The sequence below is a fragment of the Pelmatolapia mariae genome, linkage group LG6 (genome assembly GCF_036321145.2).
Source record: "Pelmatolapia mariae isolate MD_Pm_ZW linkage group LG6, Pm_UMD_F_2, whole genome shotgun sequence".
NCBI classification, from domain to species: Eukaryota; Metazoa; Chordata; class Actinopteri; order Cichliformes; family Cichlidae; genus Pelmatolapia; species Pelmatolapia mariae.
In genome coordinates this window covers 40,887,256-40,914,826 of record NC_086232.1, presented here as the reverse complement: position 1 = coordinate 40,914,826, position 27,571 = coordinate 40,887,256, and the positions used below count along the sequence as shown (strand labels likewise).

Sequence of the window (27,571 nt, the reverse complement as noted above, 5' to 3'; positions counted from 1 at the left end):
GACTTTTGTTGTGATTTGGCGCTATTTAAATAAAATTGAATTGAATTGAATTGAATTGTTAACCCAGGGTGCGATCTAAAACCTGCAGGACACCGGCACTCGAGGCCTGGAGTTGCCTACCCCTGCCTTAAACCATCTACTAAACTCAGTAAACTTTGAAAAATCGTATATTTTGCAAGTATTTTGTTTTATTTTCTGTAGCCACTAAGGAAAGCCAATGTGAATGAAACTGGATCTGCATTTAAGAAAGCAAACCTTTATTACAGCTGAGCCAGTTTCACTTAGAAATAAACTTAGTTTTTTAAAAGACTTTACCAATGTTTGGTTAAAAAGGGTCAGCTGTGTCAGCAATTTCTTGACCCTCCCCTTGATGGGAGCTACATAGCGTGAGGATGCCACTGCGCCCACACTGATAATGCTGTCATCCAGGAGTACCTTCACACAAAAATAAACACAGAGGGATGAAACATAAACATTTAGAGAGACTGAAACATTGGTGATGTTTTACAATAGACTGCATGAAAGTGCAACTCATCACAACCTGAATATCATCCGTGCCTCCCAAGATAAAGACATTCTTAGTGTCACCATGAGACAGCACAGTAAACTCTGTGTTCTTCCACAAATCCTCCACCTGCAAGACCCATTAGGAATGCTTCATCAACACGCAGTAACTACATGGAATTTCTTAAATATCGTTTTGCATGCATGTTTATTCTCCCACAAACGTGAATTTCCAGAAGGAGAGTAGATATTGTGTTCAGTAGTGTGCTAAATCTGACACTGCAGCCAAAACAGTTAACCTGTCTATGGCGGAAACATCTGCTGCATTAGACCTCTTATGCTATTATAGTTATAGCCAAGTAACATGTAGTATCTTGTCTTGTTAATTGGTTATGCAAACGTAGCTAACTGTTTCTTCCCTTTTACACCAATAGATTAGCATTTTTTCACTGAAATCAAGTAACATTTGAGTGACTTTTACTCATATTTGGGTATAAAATGGGGGGATAGTATATTAAATAGAGAGATATGTAAATGTAACTTCTACTGTAGTACTTTTAATGAGATATAATATGTGTATAAATAGTTATATTTAACCCACATACCTTTGTGATAATGGCCTCCACTGATGCCTCACCTGAAGCTTGTCCTGAAACCTAAAAGTTAATATTTGTGTCAGTTCCTAAGGAGTTTGCCATAACTATAGTTGCAATTTAATGATGAGCCGATAAATTTGGGACCTCTAATCAATCTGTAACTTTTATTAGGTATTAGGATGTGTTGTGTACTCAGTAGTACCCAGAGTCTCCTAAGCAGAACAAGCAAATCTCATATTATGCACATTTTACCTCCTGAATCTCTTTGCCATATGAGAAAACACCGAGCTCTTCTAAACCAGCTATGGTGAGTTCATCCACATTGAGGGAAGTCCCCACCAAAGACTCCAAGGTCTTCCAATGTTCCGGTTTCAGACATGGGTTACGAAGATCAGTGATCACAGGCAGCTAAAAAAAGAACACATAAATACCATTTGGGCAGTCACAAAAACAGTCTATTACTTTCAGCCCATATTTTAATGTGGTATGATTTTATAAAGAGGCTGCCGGCAACATTATCTATGCCACAAAAAATACGAGATATTTCATAACACTTTTTTCTACCCACTCTGTGCATCATCACGTCCACCTTGTTCTTCAGACAGGGAACTATATTGTTACGTGGCAGACCCTTCTCAAGCTGGTTGACGTACTTGTTGTATTTGTTGACTTGTGAGCTAAACTGCTCCATGTCCAGTTGTTGAAGTGTGCTCTAGCGATGGATAAAATGAAAGTACACAGTAGAGCTGATGGCATTCATTTATAAACTGTACTTTATAGTGTATGCATGGACAGACTTGCAATACAGTGGAGGAAATAATCCTGAACCTTAATCCCCTGCTAAATTTGTAATTTGGCTCACTTACAAAGAAATGAACAGTGTCTTGTTTTTATGGAGAGAGACAGAATATCATCTAAATATCCATATAAAAAAACACAGTGCATAAAAGTTATAAATTATTTTGCATGTAATTAATTGAAATTATTAAGTGAAAGTATTTGTTCCCAAAGAAAAACATGACTTTGTACTTTACAGAGAAACCTTTGTTGGTAAGCACAGCTGTAAGATTTTTCTCATAATTGATCACCAGGTTTGCACACAGGAGGGATTTTGGACCACTTCTCTTTAACCCTCTCGAGGCAGGCGTTGCAGATTTGCAACAGTTAAAAACTAACAACCTGATTACCCCACATACATATTTTATGAGGTTTTTTTTTTTTGGATAATTTTCCCCAAAATATCAGATTTTTCCTGTAACTAAAACTTAATTTGAGCCTGAGAGGGTTAATGGAAAACTCTCTAATCCTCCAGAGATTTAGAGGTATCTTGACAGTCGCATGGCAACTAAAAGCTTCTGTTCCTTCCATAGATTTTCTATCGGGATTCAGGTCTACAGACTGGATTGGCCATTCAATAACATTAATGTGCTTCCTATTTAGCCGCTCTATTGTTGCCTTGGTGGTATGTTAGGATCATTGTCATGCTGGAAGATCCATCCACAGTGTTCTTCAGTGTTCTGGCTAAGGGAACAAAATTCCCAAGATTTTGTGTATAGGCTCCTGTCCCAGCTTGATATTACTTTTATCCAACCACAGCAATTTCTTCAAAGTCTTCTCTGAATTATTTAGATGTCCATAGAAAAACTTAAGACCTTCTTGATCAGGGGGACCTGCAAGAGTTCAGTCCGTTATGGTGTAGTGTGTTACCAATGCTGTTCTTGGTTATGGTAGTCCCAACTGCCTTCAGATCATTAATAAACTCCTCCCATGTAGTTTTGCGCTAATACCTTTCTCATGATCATCATCACTCCATAAGGCAGGCTCTATGGAGCTCCACACAGAGGGCGACTCATGATCATTTTATATTTCTTCCATTTCAAATAATCACACAAACAGTTGTCATCTTCTCACCAAGGTTCTTGCTGATGGATTTGAAGCCCACTCCATTGTGCAGGTCTACAAACCTTTCCCTGATGTCCCTTGATAGCTCTAGTGTTGGTGGAGAGGTTGGAATGGAAGACATTGATTCTGTGGACAGGTGGGCTTTATACACACTACAAGTTGAGATTAGGAGTATCTGTGATTGATTGCAATCTTAGTGCACACAGCCGATCAACAGGAGTCAGTATTCTGGCTAGGTTTTAGGGGATCAAATATTTATATCACAAAATGACATGCAAATCGATTTATAATTTTGATGTAATGTGTCTGTGTGTGTGTTTAAATATATATTCTTGCTTGATATTCTGTTTCTCTATTAAATGAAAGTACCATATAAATTACAGACTGATAATTTCTTTGTAAGTGAGGAAACTTACAAATTCAGCAGGTGGTGAAAGAATTACTTTCACCGCTGTAGATATAGAATTAAACGTTTGCACCTCACCTGCTGCCATCCGTTCTGTAAAGGGTCCCATTGCTCCAGAGAGGTCCAGAGCAGCTGCATTAGCTTGAACATTGCCGTTAGCTGCTCCAATGACTCAAATTTGGTCACCTCCATCTTTATTAATTAAAAACAGAGAATGGGAGAGTAAGTTGTTTTCAGGTGGTCAGAAGTTTGGCTTACAAAATTAAAGTAACATGACCAGTTCTCTACTGTATCACTTTTTTAGCACACGTTGAAACTGTTATGGCCTGATCTACTTTCTATGAAATATGTTTACATTGAAAGAAGAAATACCTTGAATTTCTTCTGGTAGGCTATGCAGGTGGATGCTTTGGCCTGTAGCTTTTCTATGGAAATCTTGATCTCCCTCAACAGCAGATGCACTTGTGATGAATCAGCATTGATGTCTAGAATTTGTGGATCCTACACATTGAAATCCACAAGCTTTTAATTATACCAAATGTAGTTTTTTTTAAATTGTCCATTAGTTAGCATTATTAAAAAGGAAAATAACAACAAAATTAAAAACAAAGCCATCATCTTTTTATACCTGCAATTTAAGCTGGATTTTCATGTCCTCCTGTTTGAGTTCCTTTATATCCTTCTCCAAGCAGCTGCAAAACTTTTCCATAGTACCATTCCGCTGTAGCACTGCCTTTAGCACGACAGAGCTTAACGACTCAATAAAGGGTTCCAGTGCGGCAAACTTCACAAGATCTTCTGGTGGTGTGGGAACTGAGTACATGTTGATCAGATCGTACATTTTGGATACTGATTTCTGCTCTTCTTTTATTTCAATAATCTAGCAAAACGAAAAATGGAAATATGGCGTCAAGTAAAGCAGAGAAAGGAAGCTGAGGAAAAAGAAAACAAGCTGCTGTTTTATTGGTTTATCGCATTTAATTATTAAACAGGAGCATCTCACCCTCTCTTGAATCTCATCCACAAATGTGAGAAAGTCAGCCAGCTGAGCTGTAGTAGAGGGACTGAACCCTAGTTTAACTTCGGCCTCACAAACTTCAGTCACTATGGCATCTACTTTCCTCTTAGCGAGTTGGGAGAGGATGTGATTGATGACCTTAAATCACATTTTATGGTCAAAAACATTTCCACATTTTTGCACAAAAACAATCAAGAGTAAAATTTAGATGAAAAACAAAAAACAAAACAATAATGGGAAAAAAATTACATTTTAGTGGAATAACTTATTGAGTGTATTGCATGCATGTGCAGATAGGCAAATCCTAACCTCCAGATTTCGGAGGGAAGATGACACAAGCTTCTCTTTGAGCTGTCCTTTGTCCACAAGCAGTAAACCGAGATGTGTCCTCTGCTGAATACATGCGGCTTCCTTTTGCTGTGTGGGGTATAACTTGAGTGCTTTTTCAAAGAAGGATAAATCTGTGAGACAAAACCAAGAATTATCAGCAAAAAAGGAAATAACATGTATCTTGTGGTTTGTTTGCTTTTTGTAAACAAACCACAAGAACAATAAGTTAACAAGTACAACTTGTTATCTTTTCAATTATCGATTATCTGGCAAATAAAACCTTTATCTTTTCAAAACAAAGAGAAAAAACACAGAAATTTACAGAAAGCTCTAACAGTGTTGATGCTGATGTACTGCACATTACCATGATCCTGTCCCTGCAGTGCATCCAGATCTAAACTTTGATTCTCCTTGTAGATTCTCAGAAAGTGCTCAAACATGTGTGAGTACACGTTTGCAGCAGCAAATACAATCTGGAATGACCTCTGAAGGAGAAAAATACATCAGCTCAGTTCAAAGCTATCAGGACGCCATGAGACCATAGGAAAACAACACAGTAAAAACACTGACCTGGATGCTTTGCTTTATACTTTGCAGGTAGACGTCATTGTTTAGGATAACTTTCAAAGAGGGTGCATTTTCATATTTATTTACCACCTTCCAGAAACATATAAAACATTCAAATAAAATCCCATATTAACTGCAAATTAAAATTCAACATAACCATAATATTTCAATCATATCAAAAAAATCTGACAATTTTAAGCATAAATATGAGGGCAGGTTGAAAATATGTTGAAATAGATTGAAAAACTTCACTAACCTCACCCCTTTGAGGTTCAATCACTGAATTAAAAATAGGATCTTTAGTAAGATCCTTAACTGACGTCACCATGTTCTCAAACTGCTTGATAAAATCTGCAACAGTCTCCTGTAGGAAATAGAAACATAATGTTGATGGGTATTTTCTGATTAGAAACAAAAAACTATACAGTGTAAAAACTAATCATACCTGGAAGTTCTCTTCAGAGGGTTTATAAGTCAAGCTGTTTGTGTCCAGGATCAACTCAGACATGAATACAGGATGGAATTGAGGAGCTTCTGACTCAACAGTCTGATGAAGATACATATATTGGCATAAACAAGAATGTGTTCTCTTAACATCTCGATTTCTCATGGCTACAGAAATAAATGCAATATTTTTACAGTTACTTGTACTGAATAATACCCCTACCTTTTTATCCATCTCTTTTTCAGTACAGTCAGTGGCAGCGTCTGAGTCAAGGGTCCAGCTTTGAATGATGGCATTGCTGGGTGTTTGACCTGCCTGCACTTGCAGGAGAGTCAGTATTTCATCCACTGCATTCACTGCACAGCTGTGCAAGGTGGTGATAACCAAATAGTCAACAAGTCGAACAAAGCTGGGCAGGTGAGAAACAATGACATCGTTAGTGTGACAGATGTGCTTGAGCCATGATTATCTGTTCTGTGTTTTTGCCATTTTGCTTATTTACTTATGTGAGTGTTTTGTTATTAAAACAAAAAAGTACAGTATGCTTAGTATACAAATCAATACAGAAAACATATTACATTTTGGGCAGTGAAGAGAGAGAAAAAATGCACCCACTGGATGACGTGGTTGAAGAAAAAAGACATGTTGATCCCTGATGTGATCTTCTTTTCTTGTTCTGTGACAAACCGAGCATGAACAGGCTTTGAACTTTGTGATCTACATCTGGATATACAAATAAACGTTCTCTATTGTGAAAAAGACTATCCCTCCAACCTACATCCCCACAGCGCAGCATGGATACTCGATACGATAATGCATGTAGTGTACGTAACATCAGCATGTCTGCTTAAATTGTAAGAAGAGAGCTGGTCTGCCCGACCTCTCCAGAGATGGCTGTTGTCTCCCCCTACACAAACTAGTGAAAAGCTTGGGTGCTTTGCCAACCTGCTGTCAAAGCCATTTTTCCCACATGGAATCTGAGGAGTCGGAGGAAAAGTCAGGCTGCTTTCATTCATTCTACCCAACTCACCAGACAGTTACAAAAAAACACTGTGCTGTTGGCAATTGCTACCTGACTCTCAGAGTCACATTTCCACAGTTGCAGCGACAGAAAACTGCATCACACCCATAGATTTTAGAACCTGTATAACATTAAGTATATGACATGTGATTGTTACCCAAATTACACCAGCACATTTCCCAGACAGAATATGGCTAGCCCAGTGGACGACACCTGTTTAAGTTGTGGAATAAATATGCCTATAGAGGGTGGCCATGGTAAGTGTGTGCATTACTTAGGCCCAGACCGTGCCCATGTGGCTAGCAGGGGTCTAGCCTAATGCCTGAACTGCCTGAACAGCTGCATATGCTTGGTTTCCTCATGGTGTCTTACAGAACCCACTGAAGGAAGTCTTTGAATTATACAGAGTCCATATGAGCCTATGGACACATGGAGTTCATATGGACTCTTACATATGAAATATGTAAGACAGAGAGATGAAAGAGAACAGTTGGTTACATTGTAACCCAGATTCTCAGAGTGAAGAGACTATCTCTCCAGTTCCAACCTGCTCAGAAAGGCCTTGAAACCAAGGTTAACCTATGTGGCTTATATAGCCATAGTGGCAATTAGTTCGTGGCCACCAGTGTGTGTCTTAAATAGTATCCACATCATGTACGCACCAACACGAGCTTTAGCATCCATCAAGTAGCGGCCACAGGTATAAACTGTCTCCTCCTTTACTAGTTCATGAAACCTCTTCAGGTCGCTGTATGCCTGATAAGAAAAAAAGCAATAATGTAATAATAACCTTATAACCAATGTAACAGACAATATCAGTATATACATATATATATATATATATATATATATATATATATATATATGAAAAATTCTTATACAACTGCACCTCTTGTAGTTGTTTGATCTTACTGTCCTGGAATTCCTGCAGTGTGTATGCATACTTTTTCTTCATGTGACAGAAGCCTGTTTCAATAAGTTGGCAGCACATTTTCCTAATATCCATCAGTGCAGGACTTAGATTCTGATTAACATAGACAAATGTAAAGAATATGATAAAAGAACCACACTCTTATTAAAATCTGTATAATTCAAAGACTTTCTCTCTCTGAAAATATTTCAAGATCACTAAAAACAGACCTCAATTTGTACATGCACATACCGGAATGACAATAAACAAATTTTTTTGTAGTGACTCCCTGGCCAAAGTCATCTTGTTGGCACGAACATTTCTGTGCCAGACATAGAGGGGTTTCCATAGTCTGTAGCGTGCAAAGAAGGGGATGCATCGCAGCTTGCATACGTTCTTGTAATACTTTTCCCAGCGCTTCACAATTAGCAATCCTGCATCATCACCATCAGACCCCGAAATCACAGTTTCACTGTCAGTCAAAACAAAGTCAGTACTGTGGTACTCATTAAGTTGAGATTTGGAAGTAGGGTCCTGCTGTATATAACTCTTAATGGGAAGCCTTGGGAGAGGAGGGGTTGACATCACATCCTTTAAGGGCTGAGAAAAGAAGAGAGAAGTTAAGTTTCCCTGTTATAGTGGCAATTATGACAGAAAATTGCTTTAGACATATTTTGGAACTACCTGTTCACTGTACACTATAGATAGTGTTTACTGATGTACTACAGCAGTATATTGCTTTTTAATGTAAAATATGCTACCATGATCACAAATTCCTCAAACAAGCTTTATTTGTCACATACACAATCATACAGAGTACGACATGCAGTGAAATGTCTTGCATTCGAGCTGCGGACAGGCTGCAGAAGTAGCCACGCCATTCCAGGCTGTGGTTTTTAGCATGGGGGGTCTAACCAGGACCCTTACTTACTGGATACTGGGTGGGAATCGAACTTCCGACTCCCACTCTAAAGGTGTGTAGTGTTACCACTACATTACATTGCTGCCTGAATATGTCAAGGGACCTCTTTTATGACACAGTAGTTACTTTAATTAACTTTAACTTATTTTTATTATTTTATTTAACTTAACTTACTTAAAATACTATACTAGAGTACTTTCTGTACTGTGTGTGCAATGCTTGCGACATCAGACAAGGACTGGTCACACAATGTTTAAGGGCAAGCTTTTTTAAAATTATACCTATTAACTTCTCATACCTGTTGGACATTTTTAGTGGATGGCAGAGGAGGTAGGTGGACAGCTTCATGGTCCCTTTGTTTCAGATCTTTTGGTTTGGATGACTGCTCAGAGGCTTTTAAGTGTTGGAGACTCGGTTTCTTAGGTCTTACAAGTCTCTTTGGCACAACCTACATTAAAGGTAAGCAAAAAACTGCATAAGCTCATAATAGTTTGATTCTTTTATGGATGTGAAAAGATTTATAATGATAGCTTGAATAACTTCCTAAAGAAAATGCAGTGTGAATGCTGAAAGCTGAATGGTTTGAGTTGAACTGCTGTAATTATTGAATTATTTAAGGAACATGTTGAAGCTGTTGAAATATACTAAATCATTCCAAAGTGCAGAACCGGTGAAAGCCAAAGTTTGCACACAAAAATGTAGAAGAATGAGTGTTAATATTTTATCTGGATTTGATTAAAAAATTCAAAGAGAGTAAATGGCCTGTATTTGTATAGCGCTTTTTACTAGTCCCTAAGGACCCCAAAGCACTTTACACATCCAGTCATTCACCCATTCACACACACATTCACACACTGGTGATGGCAAGCTACATTGTAGCCACAGCCACCCTGGGGCGCACTGACAGAGTACTGCTACATATATAAACACTGGCAGCCACCAGTACTACCCCTCAGCCTCCTAGTAGATGCAGCTATGACATACATCCTAAGTGACTTCCTTTTCAGTTATTGCATTCACATGATTTCAGAAAATAGGGCATGTTTATGCCTTTATTGGATAGCTCAGCAATGAAAACAAACTGGGGGACAGGAACGTGGGGAGACAGCGGGCGAAGACACGCATCAAAGGTCCAATGGTTGGACTTGACCTTGCGCCACTACACTCCGGCTATGTGGCATATGGTCACCTGTTCACCCACTGAGCTAAGGCTGTGGCCCCTTGTGCAGACAATGCAAGTGAAGCAATGCATAGTTGGATACAGTTTTGGCCTAGAAACCAGGCAGAATGATAATGCAGAAAGCTTTTCTGCAATCCCTTAAACTTAAACCCTTAATCCCAGGTGAATATTTGATAGTTTTGAGACGTTTACATTATCACAGTAAGATGTACCTTCTAAAAAACCCCAAACAAACCAAATTAAATAAATTGTACAACACAATATTAAGCAACAAATTGCAAAAATTGCTGATGTAGCAAATATGATACAAATTAAAGCTCATACATGCAAACTATATGCAATTAAAAAAAAACATTTGGTTAAATTTTGTCAATTATTTCATGGTTCAGGGTTGAAAGGGTTGAGTAAAAAACAACAACAACAACAAAACCTTTAGCAAAAAGACAGAAATCTGATGATTTTGCCTCCATGTCACTCAATGGCATTGTCTCATAAAAACACTGAATGAACTACAACCAACATGTAATAAAAAATAGTATAAAAAGGAAAACAAAAACTGACAGCAGTACCTATAATCACATAAAAGGACTGTAATATATTTTGTTGAACCAGCCTAATAGCACTGCATTACAAAAACTACTCTAGCAGCTAAAGTATAAAAGCAGCAGAATGGGGAGCTGAAGATTGCAGATCGTTGGCTCTTGCAATTTTAATAGTAGGCTTTTTTCATACATATTCTCTTCTCATACCTGTTGGTCAGTGGCATCTTTAGAGGATGGCTGAGAAGTTAGGTGGATAACTTCACGGCGCCGTTGCTCCAGACCTTTAGATGGCTGTGGCTCTGTGTACCAACCTGGAAAAATCATCTCTTCGCGAGCTTTTAAATGTAGGAGACTGGGCTCGTTTCGTTTTACACATCTCTTAAGCACACCCTACATTAAAGGAAAGCAAAAGACATGCAAAAGCCCCTAACATTTCATTTATTTTATGGATAAGCAAAGACTCCCATGGTTGACGCTGGGTATACAGTAAACTGGATTTCATACCATCTACCAAGTCTCACCTGGGGATCTCTGAATGGAGGCTTTGGTGGGACAGGGGGCTTCTGTAGTTCAGGAAGCTTTTGCAGCAGCTCTGTGACAGTATCAAGTAGAAACCAAACTTATTCCTAACATTTGCAAAAGAGGTTGACTACCCGAGACTTACTGGTTATATGTCAGTCACTATCATTTTAAAGACATAAAGGCCTAGATGACCTCTAATTTCCTGTTTCTAAATTCAGATAGAAATCTTAGAAACATGGTGTCTAACCAGATTCTTACTCTGGATGGCATTACCTGGGCTCCAGTAACACTGTGAGGAATCTTGGAGTTTTGACCAGGAAATGTCCCTCAATGTGCATATTAAGCAAATATGTAGGACTGCTTACTTGCATTTACGCAACATCCCTTTAATTAAAAACATTCTTGCTCAGAGTGATGCTGAAAAATTACTTCATGCATTTATTACTTCTAGGCTGGACTATTGTAATTAATTTGATGCGGAGACTCCAGCAACACTACACAAGCAAATGTAATGAGAAACAACTTTATTCAGTGATCAACTGAATAAAGCCGAAACGTGACCAACACGTCATTGTAAAATGTCAAACAGTTTGTGTTTAAATAAAAGCCAGGAAACAGATTTTTTTTTTTTTAAATAGACCAATCACACCTTCACAAAAGAGGTGTTGTCCGATGGGGAGATTTCTCCAAAGGAGAAAACATTTTTGCTCAATGAACATTCCTTAAGGGCTTTCTTATATATATAACCGAAAATCCATAAAAACCTATAAGAACCGCCTGGCAGATTCATTGTTTCTGGAATTGGAAGTTTAACTGAGAGAATATCAAGTTTTGCAGACTTCCACATCAAGAATTTTGTACCAACTTTGAACTCTTACAAAAAGGATAGCTCTAACGTTTTGCTTTTCCTCAAAGGCTTCCCATCATTTGATACAGATATGATATTGTGCACTTTTGATATTGAATCTTTCTACTAATATTAACCAGGAACAGGGCCTAGAGACCCTGGGACATTTCCTTGACACTAGGTCTACAAAATATCCATCTACCTCTTTCCTCATGAAGCTGGCTGCTTTTGCTCTACAGAGGAATTATTTTGTTTTTTAACGACATACCAAATCTCCAGATTTCTGGCACCACAATGGGAACAAAAATGGTGCCCAGTTTTGCCTGCTTGTTTGTTGGTCACCTGGAAGAACTACCTGGATATAACCACCAAAGTAACCCTTTTTTTTTTTTTACCACTTATTATGTCTTGGAAACAGCACATAGATGATGTACTTTTACTCTGGAAGGGACCAGTCACTACATTACTGGAGTTTGTAGAATTCTTAAATAAAATAAAATACAAAAACAAAGTAAAGTAAATGGACATTTTGCAGGCTTATAAATTTACCCTCAATTACAGCACTGAAGAACTTCCTTGACATAAAAGTAACAAAAAAACAAAACAAATCTCTGTCCACCTCTCTGTACTCCAAACCTACTGATAGGAATGCATTACTTCATGCTGGAAGTTTCCATCCTAACCACCTCAAAAAACAAAAGCTTACCTGTAAGCCAATTGATTAGATTTAAACACATCTGTGAAATTCTGGAATAATAGAATAAGAGCAAATAAGAGATGTTGAATAAATTAAAAAAAGAAATTACAAAGAGAACTGGCTAAGCTCTGCAGAACAGAAAGTAGAATCAGAAAGTAGGTATTTTTACTTAGAAACCAAGAAACCTAAAAAACTTAAATCCAATCTTATCTTTTACACAACCTTCAAACCAAAAACCAAGAACATTAAAGAAATAATTTTAAAACATTGGTATTTCCTTCAAAATGATTCAAACATATTAAGGAACTTTAAAGAACCACAAATAACAGCTTATAAGAGAGGTAAAAATATTAGAATATTAGAGCTTTCCAGGACCCTAATGCTCCAGACAAAACCCTGATAAGCCATTAAACCCAGTCAAAGAGGTCGTAATATTAATTTTGTCAGAAAAAAGAGAAGCATTCTGGATATTTCGTTTAAAGTGTTTACATCCTAGAGGCATAAATGAGGATTTTTCTATTAATGAGTTTGTGTGAACTGTACCTTTGTGTTTTTATGTTTTTAAACTACATTTTACACAAATGAACTGAATAATGGATGTACCCACCTCGGGAGCCACTGACACTTTTTTGGCCAGGGAGGCTCGGCTGCGCGCCCCTCGCAGTTGAGTCCATATTCTCGTCCCTGAGAGAGTAAAAGGACAAGAGGACAAGAAGTGCAAAAAGCAAGTGTACAGTGTGATGCAACTAGCTAAAGTCACGTACTTAAAACGCTGGCAAACGTCGAAGCGAACTGAAGTTGCCCTGTTCTGAACCTACCGTTAAGTTAGAAAACTTTTTCAACGTCGTTGATGCCTGATGACAGTGTTGTGATTGCAGTCACCTTGTATTTAAGCAGGCTATCGAATCAAATATTCAGCACCAGAATATCTTATTGGTCTCTCAAATTAATAATTAAACTGCCTTAAGGTTTAGAGCTTTGTCAAACTAGCTACAAAACGCTGTAATTAGTGCCGTCACCGAACTGAGGTTTACGGTCTCCTAGCAACAAAATTATTTCCCAGCATGCAACGCAGCCTAACGTGCCCTTGTTTGGCATTTTACTCCAAACACACCCCTCGAATGAAAGTGGTCTAAATACAGTTATTGCAAGCATCCGTGTAATTTGTATGAGACTACAGGGTGTCAGCGCTCCACACGTTCATCTTCTTCCACAGCTGAGCTTCGGCTCAAAAACAGATGTTTCATTTCATCCCCTTAACAGGCATATAACAGCTAAGAGTTAATGAAATATACAGTAAAAGACAGTAAAAACTTGCTTTACAAAATCATCAGTGAATCTTCACAATATCAGTGCAATTCACTCTTTTCTAAACGAACCCAGTTTGCTTCAGTTCTAGGTTCATTCTATACATATTTACTAAGCACAGGACATATTATGCTTATATATGCATTATGTGAAAAAAAATGTTCTAAAATATCATTTTAGAGCTCATATGATCGAAAGCATCTGCTGAACCCTTAAAATAATAGCTGTGCAGTTATTTAAAGTGACCATGAGTACATCTTGAGTTGCCTCGATAGGAGTCATCCTAGAGAAGCACATTCTGGTAGATAGTGCAGCTAGTGTACTAAGAGTCATCACCATGACTGTGCAATTTTAGAGACCTGCCGAAGTAGTTATCTTCTGTCATCAATAATGCCGGAGTCCTAGCTTGTATTTTGACTTGTGCAGTGCGACACCTTCCTTCTTTTTCAGTCATTCTGTTGTAGAGTTACTGCTGTGCTTTGGATAATTGTCCTAATTTGGACAAAGCTTTAGCTGTCAGACAGATATTCTAGAGTGAAATGTGAGACTATCTAGAAATCTAATCAATCTCTCCATAAACATGAAAAACTGGAGACTTTAAAGAAATTAAAGGAAGAAGGGTTAAATGAAAGATTTAGTTTTGTTTAATTTTATTTATTTTTGTACGGATAAGTATGTTACATGAACTAGCCAACACATCCAGCATTTATAGCATAGGTTATTTTGCAATATCAAGTAAATGCAGGTGTTTTGTCCCTGGGATAAACCAAACATAGGCTCATGGAGCACTCAGATCTAGCAGAACCGTCAGGCATACTGTTTTAACCCAAGAGCAAAATAAGCTAAACAACATAATACGTATATTCGGTGCGGTGGAGCGACGAGTGTTTGGGTCTCGACATCGGAGAAACCAAACAACCACTCCATCACATTTTACATTACTCAGCAATACTCTCGTTGTCATTCAAACATCCAACTCTTAACTCATAAAACGATATGTTCTACACATTGAAATAAAGACATCATATAATTAATAATTAGGATATCATAAATGCAGCTGACATCACTAATGTGTCCAATGTTTCGGCATTTCCATTGTCTTTAAGGGAACTCAATACAAGGATCTGACACAAATAATATACATTCAAATGATAATGAAATAGCCCTTTAAACTGAACTTTAAGTACAAGATAAGCAGTCACTTACATGGTTTTCTCTGTTCATCAAAAACACTTCATTTTATTAGAAAAAAATATCGTTTTCTATTCTCCAAAACAAAAGTTTAAGGTTTTGGAATGGGACTAGGGTTTCAATCATAATCAGTGATGATCTACTTTGGTACACTGGTTCAAGCTTGGTCTCTTGTATTTTTTTTAAAGACAAAAAAACCCCGCATGGCATAATCATATGGCTTAGTGTAGGAGCTTGAAGGGGAATTTTATCAACTTTGGAAATGGACAGTTTTCATTTTCAAAGTTCAGTGGTTCTTTCAATGGTTTTGGGACAGTTTCTCGTTAAGCTGTCGCTAGGTAGATTAGAAATTGATGAGATTTTAAGGAACCAATTAAATGCATTTTCTAGATGTTCAAATTTACTCCTTCACTGTACTTGTATATTAGAAATAACTGTACTTTTATATGTTTCCTCCACATTTTCAGTTGCTTTGATGTGTTCTCGTTGTATGTGATATGTGAGTTTTCTCCTCTTGAAGCACCCCAACTTGAGAGAGACGAAAGAAAAAAAAAATCATTAGACCAGATAGTAAAACCATTATTTCAATATGCTTAATCAAGTGACACTCAAATTAGCATAAAGATAAAAGTCTTTAAATCTCACCTTAAACAGCACGACCGTGATTACCATCAGGAGCATGAGTCCTAAACTAACTACAGTTGAAATGATCAGCAGTTTATTTGGAGGGATAATGAAATCAAACTGAACTTCAATCTGTTGCCAGAGAAAACAGAAAAGAAATCAAAGTGCTACCCAACTCTTTTTAATGTTGACACATCTAGTAGTATTAATTGAATGAGTGAAGACTGCAAGTACCTTTTTTATTGGAAAATCATCTTTTTTCTGTGGTTCATAAATATAATAAATTAGGTTTACTGAAAAAGCAATGACAGAAATATGTTGTGGTCAAACTTAGACATACCTTTTGTTTAAGAGATTCCAGCACAAACCGCTCCTTGTTATAGCCAACATGTATAGAACTTACAAATTTTACATTTCCACTGTCTCCAGTGTATTTTTTGAGAAAAGGAAGATTCTGTAAGTTAAGATCAGATTAACAAGATTTTTTATATTTGATATAGAAAATGTATATGTGGAGTATATTTTGTCTGCATATTTAGTTATTACATACAGCTGGCTTTTGTTCGAGGTCTCGGAAATGTGCTTTTCCCAGCAGGGTAAACTCAGCGGCTGAATATTTCTCCAAATTGAAACTTTTGCAGACCATGGTTATGCACTTATTTTCTGGCAAGCAATCCTGTAATGGAACCAGAGGTTTAGTTTTTAAGAGGGACCTATTAGGCTTTTCCTGACTTTCTGTCATACACTCACTGGCCACATTTTTAGTTACATCTGTTCAATTACTTGGTAACACATATCTAATCAGCCAATCAAATGGCAGCAACACATTGCATTTAGGCATGTAAACTTTGTCAAGATTACCTGATTGCGTTCAAACTAAGCATTAGAATTGGGATGATTTATGTGATTTGTGTGACTTTAAATAAAATATAAGAGGTTTAATAAGATGCAAGCCATCAATCCCAACCATCATACCTGTCACCGGATACCTAGCTAGATTAAGATGTGGGCACAGGAGGAGACTGATGCCACAAAACACGAGAATCTGTCAAGTTGAAGATAGTTTCAGGGTCAGCACTGCGCAATCCAACACATGACAGGATGTAAGCTCAAGCTAGGACAGCATACAGTGAGAGGCACAACCCAGTGGCTGGAATAGTATACAGGAAGATACCATAAAAGGTGTTAGAGAACAACGGGGCTAAAGTCCTGTGGGATTTTCAGTTCCAGACAGACAAGCAACTGTTGGCCAGAAAACCAGACATAGTGGTAGCTAACAAGGTAATTGTAATAGATGTGGCAATCCTAGTGGACAGCTACATCAGGACAAAAGAAACACAAGAAAATAGAAAAGCAACTGGCTGTAAGAACAACTAAAGCAGATGCGGTAGGGAAAGTCCAAAGAGGTCCCAGTTGTGATAGAAGCTGAAACCAGAAACTGGAAGAGTGGCTCCAGCTGATTTCAGCGACAACATTAGAGGTCTCTATCCAGAAGAGCACACTACTATGATCAGTTAAGATACATGCTAATATCAAACATGGCCAAAGTTTCAAATGAGTATTCCCTTTGAGCCAAAATCTTGAACTGCTCAGCATGGTTTATGACAAATTTTGGCTTTAAATTATGTCCCTGGAACCCTCTGATTATGAGGAAAATTGGCTTAAAGAAGAAAATTAGCTAAAATGGCTTATTTAAGAGAAAGAGAAAGTGGCGGAGGGCTTTCACTTCGGTGGCCTCAGAATCTCATCTCTGCTTTTCGCAGATGATGTGGTTCTGTTGGCTTTATCGGGTGATGGCCTCCAGCTCACACTGTAACGGTTCGCAGCTGAGTGTGAAGCAGCGAGAATGAGCATCAGCACCTCCAAATCTGAGGCCAATGGTTCTCAGCCGGAAAAGGGTGGAGTGCCCACTCCGGGTCGGGGATGAGTTCCTGCCCCAAGTGGAGGAGTTCAAGTATTTCAGGGTCTTGTTCGCGAGTGATGGGAGAAGGGATCGACAGACGGATTGGTGTTGCGGCCGCAGTGTTGCAGACGCTGCACTGGTCCGTCATGGTGAAGAGGGAGCTGAGTGTAAAAGCGAAGCTCTCAATTTACCGGTCGATCTACATCCCTACCCTCACCTATGGCCACGAGCTGTGGGTAGTGACTGAAAGAACGAGATCGCGGATACAAGCGGCGGAAATGAGCTTCCTCTGAAGGGTGGCTGGCCTCTCCCTTAGAGATAGGGTGAGAAGTTCGGCCATCCGGGAGGGACTCAGAGTAGAGCCGCTGCTCCTCCACATCGAAAGGAGCCAGCTGAGGTGGTTCAGGCATCTGACAAGGATGCCTCCTGGGCGCCTCCTGGGTGAGGTGTTCCGGGCATGTCCCACCAGGAGGAGGCCCCGGGGCAGACCCAGCACACACTGGAGAGATTATATCTCTCAGCTGGGCTGGGAACGCCTTGGTGTTCCCCCGGATAAGCTGGAGGAGGTGGCTGGGGAGAGGGAGGTCTGGGCTTCTCTGCTTAGGCTGCTGCCCCCGCGACCCAGCCCCGGATAAAGCGGAAGAAGATGGATGGATGGATGGATGGGTGGATGGCTTATTTAAGAGAGAGCCTTAATTGAAAGGCTACAGCAAGGTCCACTGTAAAAACAAATGATGTCATTATTCTGAACTGTGAATAATGCAGAGTGATTCCAGTAGAGGACAAGAATAAAAACACAGAAACAAACACAACAGGTTACGCTTATGATTTGACAATTTTTTGAAAGTTTAAGCATACAGTCAATATACTAGCAATATTTTTTATGTGAAATCCGTTGTACTTACCTCAGACGTCTGGTTAGTAGTGGCTGTGCACTGCGTTTTGTTCTTAAAGAGACAGAGTATGGTAAGCTTTAAGGCTCTATATTTTCATATCCAGCACCAGTATGACTGAGAAATGTTCTGGCAGACACAAAATTACCTCCTTGACAAAGACTTCATAGCTTTTCATTTCAAAGTTATGCTCCAGTTCAGTTGGGAAGAACAAGGTAACATTGACAGGAAAATCCTTAAAACCAAAGTTATCTATCTGTAAATTGGTAGAGAGAATGGTCATTTTAAATACATACATTTTTTAAACTTTTTTTTTACTTTATGTATGTATGTATAGAAAAATATTGATACCACCCTCACATCTGCCAGCTACAGTCAGTAAGTGCAGCTTCACTTACACTTGAACCTATCGATATTGTTTTGGGACCATTGTCCAAAGTAAATGTTGGTATTTTTATTGATTCAGTGAAATGATCACTAGGTCCGACGCAGAGTGCCGCACCAACAACAAGCTGAATGACCTTCTTTCTGCTCAGTAATAATTTCTATTTCTTTATAAACTGCTACTGTCAAGAGAACACATGAAAATTCAACAATGAAAATGTGAAATTCAGTTCAGTTAGATTTTTATCAAACTGAACATGCTCCTTTTATAAATAAAAGATTTTTTTTAAATAGTGAATGGCCTTTTCAAACTGCAAATGAAAGAAAAAGTATTCATTTCGATCATTGATCATCAGTTCTGTTGAATGATTTCTTGACAGTGTAATTAAGTGTCTTACCCTGTATGTAATACCCATTTCTTTAGGTGCAGTGTCCTCTGTTGTGAAGTTCAGATATGTAGTGCTGTCTTGCTTCCTGAAAATATGTTTGCAGCATGCAGCTGAACAATTATACAACTACAGACTTGCAGAAATAAATAACATAGAAGCATTGCATAATATTTTGTGTGAATAGTGATACTTACACTGTTAATATCATTTTAATTTCAAATTGTACTGGGATATTTTTGGTCAGTACACTGGTCCTATTAGAGTCTTGATTATCACTGTAGACGAAAAAGGAATGTCTTTTAAATATCAGAAGCAAATATTTTAAAGACATGGTTTGCATGTAAAGTATTTCTGTACCTATTTGCATCAACTGTCATGGAGATTGAATCATCCCACTCAAAGTCATGCATGACATAGAAAGAAGATTCAAACGTTGCCTTTTTGTGGGAAGAAATTAAAAAGAGGTTAGGCCTGATTCATAGATGAAGAGAAAAATATTTCTCAGAAAGTTTCAGAAAGCTTGTGACAGTTCCCCATTTGTGAAACTTGAGTTCTGCCTGCTGGGAGGATATCTGGGTGTTTTGTGACTCACAGAGGATCTGCTGCGAAACAGAGGAAGGCTCACACCACATATAGTTTTGTCAAGTACTCCTTCTAGATCTAAGCATTTGTGGGGCGTTGATCTTGATGACTGTTTTAAGAAAAAAAAAAGACTTTTAGAATAGTCTCTGCTGAGACTCTTTAGAATAACAACTTTTTCATCTACTGTGACAGTTTTTTTTGATATTCTGTAAGATTGAGTTTAAAATTTTTAAGATTGTAGACCGTAAAAAAGAGCTCTTTGCACCTACAAACATCTAAGTCTCACTAAATAGTTCCTTAAGTCTTCTGTGTTTCATACAAATGTCTCCCTTAAACATAAATTAGAGGTTTTTCTGTTTTTTTATTTGCTATACATCAGCCCCCCGCCAAACACCAGACAGCCAAAATAAGCCACAAACCCATTGGTTTGTACAAAGTGCTGTTGAGGTACAAAGTGCCCTTACCAAGTTAATTGAGTCCCCCGAGCTGTCTGAATTCTAAAATCATCTGAAATGTGTGAATAGTGGGGACAACAATGAGCGAAGTGTTTGCAAAACCCAGCAAGGAAGCTATCAGGTCTGGGTGCTTTGTTAATGGAAATTTGATTAATGCACAAAATAATTCACTTTAAGGTCATTTAGCTCTAGTCTAATGGGTGATGTAGCCAACTACTGCCAAGACCAAAGTCAGCCATATTACTTTAAAGTTGCTGCTGTTTGCCGAATCCTAATATTGACTTAAGCATTTCACATATCCAGTAATCAGTACTGGTGGATTTAAACTGGTTGTCGATTAAATTTAATACCGACTTTCCATTCATTAGCATTAGAAAGCATTAAATGGCCTTGCTCTGAAGTACATTAAGGTGGTGGGGAAGGAGCCTGAGTTAGTGCGTGAGGTTAAGAGTTACCATGGCTTGGGCTCTGGAACCACTCTCCTGGTGAGGGGCTGAACTCTGCCTAAGTCTGGAGCTGTCATTGGTGAGAGGTGGCAGGTTGTGGTGGATAACTTAGTATTCCCTTGGCTTGCTGCCTGTACATTGTGGTTTTTCCCAGTGGACGAGAGGGTTTGTTCTCTGAGCCTCCGGGTAAGGGAACATGTCCTGACTGTCATCTGTGCTTATGCGTTGCAAGACTATTGAGAGTACCTGGCCTTCTTGGAGCCCCTGTGCGGGGTGGGGTCTCTGTCGTCCTGCTGAGAGACTTCAAAGCTCATGTGGGCAATGACAGTGAGACCTGGAGGGGCGTGAATGGGAGGAATGGCCTGCTAGATCTGAACCCGAGTGGTGTTCTATTACTGGACTTCTGTGCAAACTGCATAACAAACACCATGTTTGAACATAAGGGTGTCCATAAGTGCACGTGGCACCAGGACACTTTAGGCCCCAGGTTGATGATCGATTTTGTAATCGTATCATTGGATATGCGGCAATATGTACTGGACACTCGCGTGAAGACAGGTGCTGAGGTGCCAACTTATCACCACCTGGTGGTGAGTTGGGTCAGGTGGCGGAGGATGATGCTGGACAGACCTGGGATGCCTAAACATATAGTGAGGGTGCACTGGAAATGCTTGCAGAGGCCCCGGTCCATAAGATCTTCAACTCCCACCTCCGGCACAGCATTCAGAGGGTGACTGGGGACATTGAGTCTGATTGGACCATGTTTAGCACCGCCATTGTTGAAGCTGCTACACTGAGGTACGGCCGCAAGGTGGTTGGTCCCTGTCGTGGTGGTAACCGCCTCTACCCCTGAACAAGATGGTGGACACCAGAGGTAAAGGGAACCATCAAGATGAAGGAGTCCTATTGGGATTAGTTAGCCTATGGGACTTTGGAGGCAGTTGATAGGTATTGATAGGCCAAGCGGAACGTGGCTCAGGTAGTGGCTGAAGCAAAACCTCAGGAGGAGTTTGGAGATGCCACGGAAAAAATACTTTTGGACTGCTTCTAAGAGATTCTGGCAAACCTATAGGCATATCAGGAGGGGAAAGCGGTACTCTACCTGCACTATGTATAGTGTGGGTGGAGCGCTGCTGATTTTGACTGAGGACACTGTCGGGTGGTGCAAGGAATACTTCGAAGACCTCCTAAATTCCACTCGCACATCTTCTTGTCTATCTCTGGGGGTGAGACCACTAGTTCCTGAAGGCTATGGATGTTGTAGGGCTTGACTGACACACTTCTACAATGTTGCATGGATATTTTGGCGGTACCTCTTGATTGGCAGACTTAGGTGGGGGTTCTCATCCTCAAGAAGAGGGTGTGCTCCAATACAGAGAGATCACACTCCTCAGCCTCCCTGGGAATGTCTATGCCACTTCACCATATTAATATATAGAACCGGACAAATTCAATTACTGGTTAATAAGGTTAGAGTTATTTGCATGGAAACAGAAGGGTTATGATGCTATTCCACCATTGCAGCCCTCAGGGAGCATGTAAAACGTACTGCCTGCTAGGCAGGAAAAATCTGGGAACAAGCAATCAATTAGGATCCAAACAATGGGAACCCAGATGACTGGTGCTGGGCAGACAGGAAAAAAGGCCTTGGCAGTTTCATGGACCACACTCCCTACAATTAACTGCACGCTTCCAGGAACTGACATATTGAGTATGCATACAAACATCAGTGCAGGGGCAGATGTCATCGACACTGTGCCACTGCACTTAAAATGTGCAGTGAACACTGACTTGCTTTGGCAGGTGCATTTCCACCATTGTGCTTTATATTAAAATGTGTTTGTTTCTTGCAGCAATCTGTTGATCTGCTAAATAGCAAACATCTACACGACATAACTGACTGCATATTGTTTTCAAAATAATATTATAAATCTGGTTATACGTCTTGCTGTTAGGCTCTTGATAATGGGAAAATGAACTTGGGAGGTTTGAAAATGTCTGTTTAGACACCAAGATTACTAAAAACTAAACAATTGAGAGTTTTTTGGTGGCCGTCTTAAAAAATCCACCATCTTGGAGTTTCAAGTGGCTAATCAAGTAAACTTTAAATGTGTATTAATCTGAGGAATTGTGCCAGATTTGGTGCTTATATTAGTATTTGCACAATTTTTTGCTCCACTATTTATTCCTCTCCTTATTTTTCTGTTATTTGTCTTGCTTTTTTCCCACTATTTCTCGATTTTTAATAAATTATATATTTCTTTTTATGAAGCACTTTGTAACTTTTTAACAAAATTTGCTGCTTACTACTTCTGCTGCTTACTGCTACTACTGCTGCTTACTGCTACTACTGCTGCTTACTACTACTACTACTACTACTACCATGCACCAGCAATTGAGGGAACAACTAATACTCTTCAAAGGTTTGTATACTTTTGACCATTAAGTTGCTCCAAAATCGTAGTAACCTTATTTTCATGAAAAGAATTGTTCACTGAAATATTATGTGACAATATTATTTTTCAACTTGTAGTATTTACACCAAATAGATTTAGATGCTTTTCTTAATCCCAGCAGAAACATGGAAGAAGTTAAGACAGCTCAGTTTGTGAACACACTTTTACATATGCATATAGCACACCCCTCATGCACATACAGCAGTGCTCCCCACAACCTGTAAATTTAGTGATGTGTAAAACCATGACTTGACTCTTTAAATAGCAGTTGTTATTTAAATCTATTTTGGGATTAAATTAGATCATTTAATCAGATTAGATGAGTTTAAAGTCTGAGTTACCTCTATAAGTGTCATTCTACTGAAGGAGAGGCCTGGAGGATAGTGCATCGTTAGCATGGTGTTGTACGAGTCATCACCGTGATTGGCCAGTTTTATAGACACGGTGAAATACGCATCTTCTGCCACTAATAATTGTGTCGTCCTAAGAGAAACAAAGAACCTTTTACATTAAACATGTGACTTCAGTCTTATAGTTTCTGTGCTATGATTGTCAGATATACGTACATGAAACTGAAATCCACATCCAGTTCAGCGATACAAGTGTCATTTTTTCTACACGCTTTTTTAAAGGGAACCTGTGAAAAAATAATACATCTGTTTATCTGATGTCAGAGAATTGGTTTGTATTAAAATATAAAGTTCTAAAAGTCCAGCCTAGAAGTAATAAATGTATGAAACTAGTTTTTTTTAGCATCACTCTGGCGTAGTCTACAGCCTGGATATGGACATTATCTTTACAAAAGTGAAGGAAAAAGGACAAGAATGCGATGGTAAAGTGGAAACTGCATCGAGAACAGAAACAAATGAATGATGTTGCTAACAGAACTTTGGCTCTTTGCAAACACCTGAACAAACCACATGCTAACCCTAAGCAACCAAAGACCCCAGAGTACCGTTAGCCCAAGTAATGCCTCCCCCAGCCCAGTACCCTGACCCTGAAATGCAACTGTCAGTGTTCAGGGTAGAGTAGAAAAGCACTATACAAGTACCGATCCATTTAACATTTAATTTCATTGTATAGTGTTTTGCCACCGTACATACCTCAACAACGGACTGCTGTTTGCTGTCCACATTCAGGGTGGTGGCTGCAGTCTCATTGTCAGCTTGGGAAAAGTTAAATTTGATGCTGATAGGTGACAATAATTCACTCACACATTTCTGTAAAGCAAAAACAACAACAAAAGGTTTATCTGCTATATAGAGTTAGAAATTATTTGTTCATCTCTGAAAGTTTGAGTTTAAAAAAAGCTAAAGGACAGGATAACAAAGGATTAGGATCATGGTTAACATTACTGTTATTCTTTTATCTCTTTACCCCTTTGAAAGCCTACTAGGAGTAACTCTTGAAGTAATCAAATGTCATCTTTATAGGGAAAAGTAAAGAAAAACTAAGTCAAAGATCAGAATGGGAAAGTTTATTATAAACAGATTAAGTATATTTGCAAATATTATTAGCTTCATACATGCATGTAGATGGAGAAGTTAAAACAAGCTGTTTCATCAAGAATCTCATAGGTGGAGGTAAGACTTCTGGCTGTCTTATCAGTCTGATTGAAGAAACCTCGATGTTTTTGTCTCATCGGATCCACAGCGAGTGTGAATGTGATGTTCAGTCCAGACCTCACAGCCTCTGTAAACCCGAAAAGCAAAATTGAAATAATGCACTCACAGGATGCGATCAGCAGCTATTAATTGTTTATCTTTACTGGATGTGGTAACTACCTTGTTTGCTCTTTGTTACTTTTACCATTTTAAAACAGGCTGTTAAGGTAACCATAGGTAAATTTTCATCGGCACCCAGACAATCAAATATCTCAGTGTTTATCTCCTTAGGTTGGAAAGTTAGATGAGCCATCACGTCAAAGATGGGCTTGGCCCTGAAAGACATTTATGAACAGGCGTGTCAAAATAAAACCTTACTACTGAAAGAGGATGTACGTTCTATGTACCAGGACATAGTTTTATGGCACAAAATCATAACAACAGTCACCTCAAGGCGCTTTGTATTGTAAGGTAAAGACTGTACAATATCCACAGGCTGGGTCTAGTTCTAACTTATCTAAGGGAAGTTTCAGGGTCACCAGATCCAGCCTCAATGTTATAATTTATCAAAATGAAAAGTTTTAAGCTTAATCTTAAAAGTAGAGATGGTGGCTATCTCCAGAATCTAATGTGGGAGCTGGTTTCAAAAAAAGACAGGCCTGCAAGCTGAAGGCCATCCAGGTCTTTGTCTTTAAGACATTCCCACAGTGTAACTAATTGGCGAGTGTTATGTGGCTATCCATCTGAGGTTGCATTTAAATAACTCCAACTTTATTTGTGTTTGGAGAAAAAAAGTACAAGGGTTGCTATTTTGACAAAGTAGAGCAGAAGCAGAGCGCTTTGCAAAGGTGCAGACAGCTGGTCAGAACGGGGCTTCCAAGGAGCAAACAACATGTAGCAGAAGCACAGGAAGTGATCCAAAGGGCAAAATGAGTTAAACTGAGCGGTGGAGGGTAAATTTAAATCAGGAAATTATTTTTTATAATTGCATCTTGTATGTAGTCTGGCATCGAGCCTTTGTAAGGTAGATATGTACAATACTTAGCAACATAAATCCTGCACAGAGTTCTGATACCTAAAGACAACAGCAGCACCCTTTGATCCAATCACAATATCTGGGAGTCCGTTCCCTCCAAGGTCAATGGCTCCATCGATGGCCTGTCCAAAGAAATTTATCCCAGGTGTGACTTCTTTTCCTGTGAGTCTCTGGAACAAGAGATTTGACAGCTAAAACAATGCTCATCTTGCATGGTGGAGACAAAAGTTTATATATTTTCCTCTTCACTCTCTCATCGAAGCCTTTTCTGTTTACAGACAGATGCCTGTTTTGTTTGAACTGTGCTCCTAGCTGTCTGCAAGGTTTTACCTCAGCTAACTAGAGTCACTGACCTGGACAAATGAGACACGAAAATCAAGTCAATGAGATAGAAGGAAAGAAATAAACTAAACACAAGGCAAAGGAAACAAATAACTCAGCGGGACGCTATTTATAAACAGCACAGACTTCGACTCTCCACCAGATCGTCTGCTACCCCTTGGTGGTAAATTGGCCTTAATGTTTAAGCTTTACCTTGTTAATAACATCAGTCTACCTGCACCTCCAGTTTCCTCTTCCTTGGGTCAGCATTGAAACTTACCTGTTGCTCTACTGGTTCTCTCTGCTGCTCTGCGATCACTGCTCTGGAAAAAGCAAAAGCTCAAACATCTCACCTGCCTGCCCTCCTTCTCACTCCAGGTCAGTGCAAAGGAGAGAAAAGGTCAGACATCTTGGTTTGCTCACTTCACCTTAAGCCTGGACTCTCACCCAGTTCCCTCCCCCTCAGAGCGCACTACTCCCCACTTTCCAAGTAAGCAGACTGAGTCTGTTTTTGGGTCCACTACACGTAGTAGCCTTTCAGCCTTCTGACATGAATAAAGACAGCTGAGAATGAGGGAGGAAACACTAAGGGAACAAATATAATATGTTCTATGCAGAAATGTAGATAACAGTAGTATATAACTGACAGCTTTGCTCGTTGATGTAAACCCTGCACCTGTCTCCTCCTAGTGGGTGTGTTTTAATTAGGTTTTAATGTTTTATCTGTTTGATAAAGGGTGTATCTCAGTTTTCAGTGTGAATTTATACAAACAGAATTTGCTTTTTTATAGATTGAGGATCCAATTTTTTTTTGCGGCTCCAATGCACGTCCAGGCATCAACTGGTCTTTCCGTCGACTGGCTGGACCCTCAACATCCACACTGGGATTTGCCGCACAACCTCGCACAGACCGGGGGACATGGCAAAACTTGAAAGCCCTAATTTGGGTCTTCATGGCTCCCAGAGAATTAACAATTGAAGAAAGTGATCCAGCACGAAACTCACATCACTCAGTATAGTTTGAAGTGTCCACACCCATGCTCAGTTTCACAAATAAACAAAAAACTAGCCACACTCTTCGTAGTCACAGGAGTGAAAATTGAAAACGTCCCAGAAATTGAAATTGTGGTAAATTAATCACACTAAAGCTGGGTCTACGCCATTTTGGAAAGGTCCAGAGCCTTTATACATAGCATATGACAAACAGACTCAGTGGGAGATAAATAACATGTAGCCTAAAATTCAACATCCACAATTTTAAAGAGACACAGGCCAGTACCTCACTATAGTCTTTGAACCCTAGACAGTTCTGGAGGGTAGTTCACGCAAGTTGTCCTGCGTTTTCCCAGATACCTGTGAAAAAGCTGATTTAAGAAAAAAAAAAGATTAAGACTGTGTTTTATCAAGTTAAAAACAAATCTAATACACAAACGCAAGGAAGGCCTTTCTGTAAGGCTTCTCCACAGTGTAAGGATAAAGCAACATTAAATAATTTGATCCTGCATGTTTAAAAAAGTAATTCCTTTTTGTATAAAATTCACACTGAAAACCGAAATACTTGTCACGTATG

At 39.0% G+C, this 27,571-nt stretch overlaps 2 protein-coding genes across 2 annotated transcripts in view; both read right to left on the bottom strand.

Moving 5' to 3' along the window:
• dnah6 (dynein, axonemal, heavy chain 6) overlaps positions 1 to 13,083 on the bottom strand; it is a 112,865-nt gene extending 99,782 nt beyond the window's left edge. The window contains 21 exon segments of the mRNA XM_063477345.1: positions 316 to 435; positions 542 to 634; positions 1,110 to 1,160; positions 1,353 to 1,508; positions 1,669 to 1,812; positions 3,487 to 3,600; positions 3,781 to 3,909; positions 4,037 to 4,288; positions 4,412 to 4,564; positions 4,736 to 4,887; positions 5,121 to 5,241; positions 5,327 to 5,413; positions 5,580 to 5,687; positions 5,769 to 5,870; positions 5,991 to 6,177; positions 7,439 to 7,545; positions 7,679 to 7,813; positions 7,952 to 8,299; positions 10,551 to 10,733; positions 10,865 to 10,935; positions 13,017 to 13,083. Coding sequence (XP_063333415.1) covers positions 316 to 435; positions 542 to 634; positions 1,110 to 1,160; positions 1,353 to 1,508; positions 1,669 to 1,812; positions 3,487 to 3,600; positions 3,781 to 3,909; positions 4,037 to 4,288; positions 4,412 to 4,564; positions 4,736 to 4,887; positions 5,121 to 5,241; positions 5,327 to 5,413; positions 5,580 to 5,687; positions 5,769 to 5,870; positions 5,991 to 6,177; positions 7,439 to 7,545; positions 7,679 to 7,813; positions 7,952 to 8,299; positions 10,551 to 10,733; positions 10,865 to 10,935; positions 13,017 to 13,083 — 2,880 coding nt within the window.
• Positions 13,084 to 14,385: 1,302 nt separating this feature from the next.
• The window catches only part of LOC134629546 (integrin alpha-L-like), a 28,159-nt gene continuing 14,973 nt past the window's right edge, over positions 14,386 to 27,571 (bottom strand). The window contains exons 16-32 of the mRNA XM_063476964.1: positions 25,720 to 25,850; positions 24,825 to 24,979; positions 24,566 to 24,732; positions 24,144 to 24,260; positions 23,607 to 23,677; positions 23,382 to 23,523; positions 19,694 to 19,792; positions 19,459 to 19,538; positions 19,296 to 19,376; positions 19,111 to 19,186; positions 18,477 to 18,584; positions 18,341 to 18,382; positions 16,083 to 16,208; positions 15,873 to 15,986; positions 15,767 to 15,793; positions 15,554 to 15,664; positions 14,386 to 15,436 (exon numbers count right to left, since the gene is read on the bottom strand). Of these exons, the coding sequence (XP_063333034.1) occupies positions 15,317 to 15,436; positions 15,554 to 15,664; positions 15,767 to 15,793; positions 15,873 to 15,986; positions 16,083 to 16,208; positions 18,341 to 18,382; positions 18,477 to 18,584; positions 19,111 to 19,186; positions 19,296 to 19,376; positions 19,459 to 19,538; positions 19,694 to 19,792; positions 23,382 to 23,523; positions 23,607 to 23,677; positions 24,144 to 24,260; positions 24,566 to 24,732; positions 24,825 to 24,979; positions 25,720 to 25,850 (1,767 nt within the window). The 3' untranslated portion in view covers positions 14,386 to 15,316. The remainder of the gene's footprint in view (positions 15,437 to 15,553; positions 15,665 to 15,766; positions 15,794 to 15,872; positions 15,987 to 16,082; positions 16,209 to 18,340; positions 18,383 to 18,476; positions 18,585 to 19,110; positions 19,187 to 19,295; positions 19,377 to 19,458; positions 19,539 to 19,693; positions 19,793 to 23,381; positions 23,524 to 23,606; positions 23,678 to 24,143; positions 24,261 to 24,565; positions 24,733 to 24,824; positions 24,980 to 25,719; positions 25,851 to 27,571) is intronic.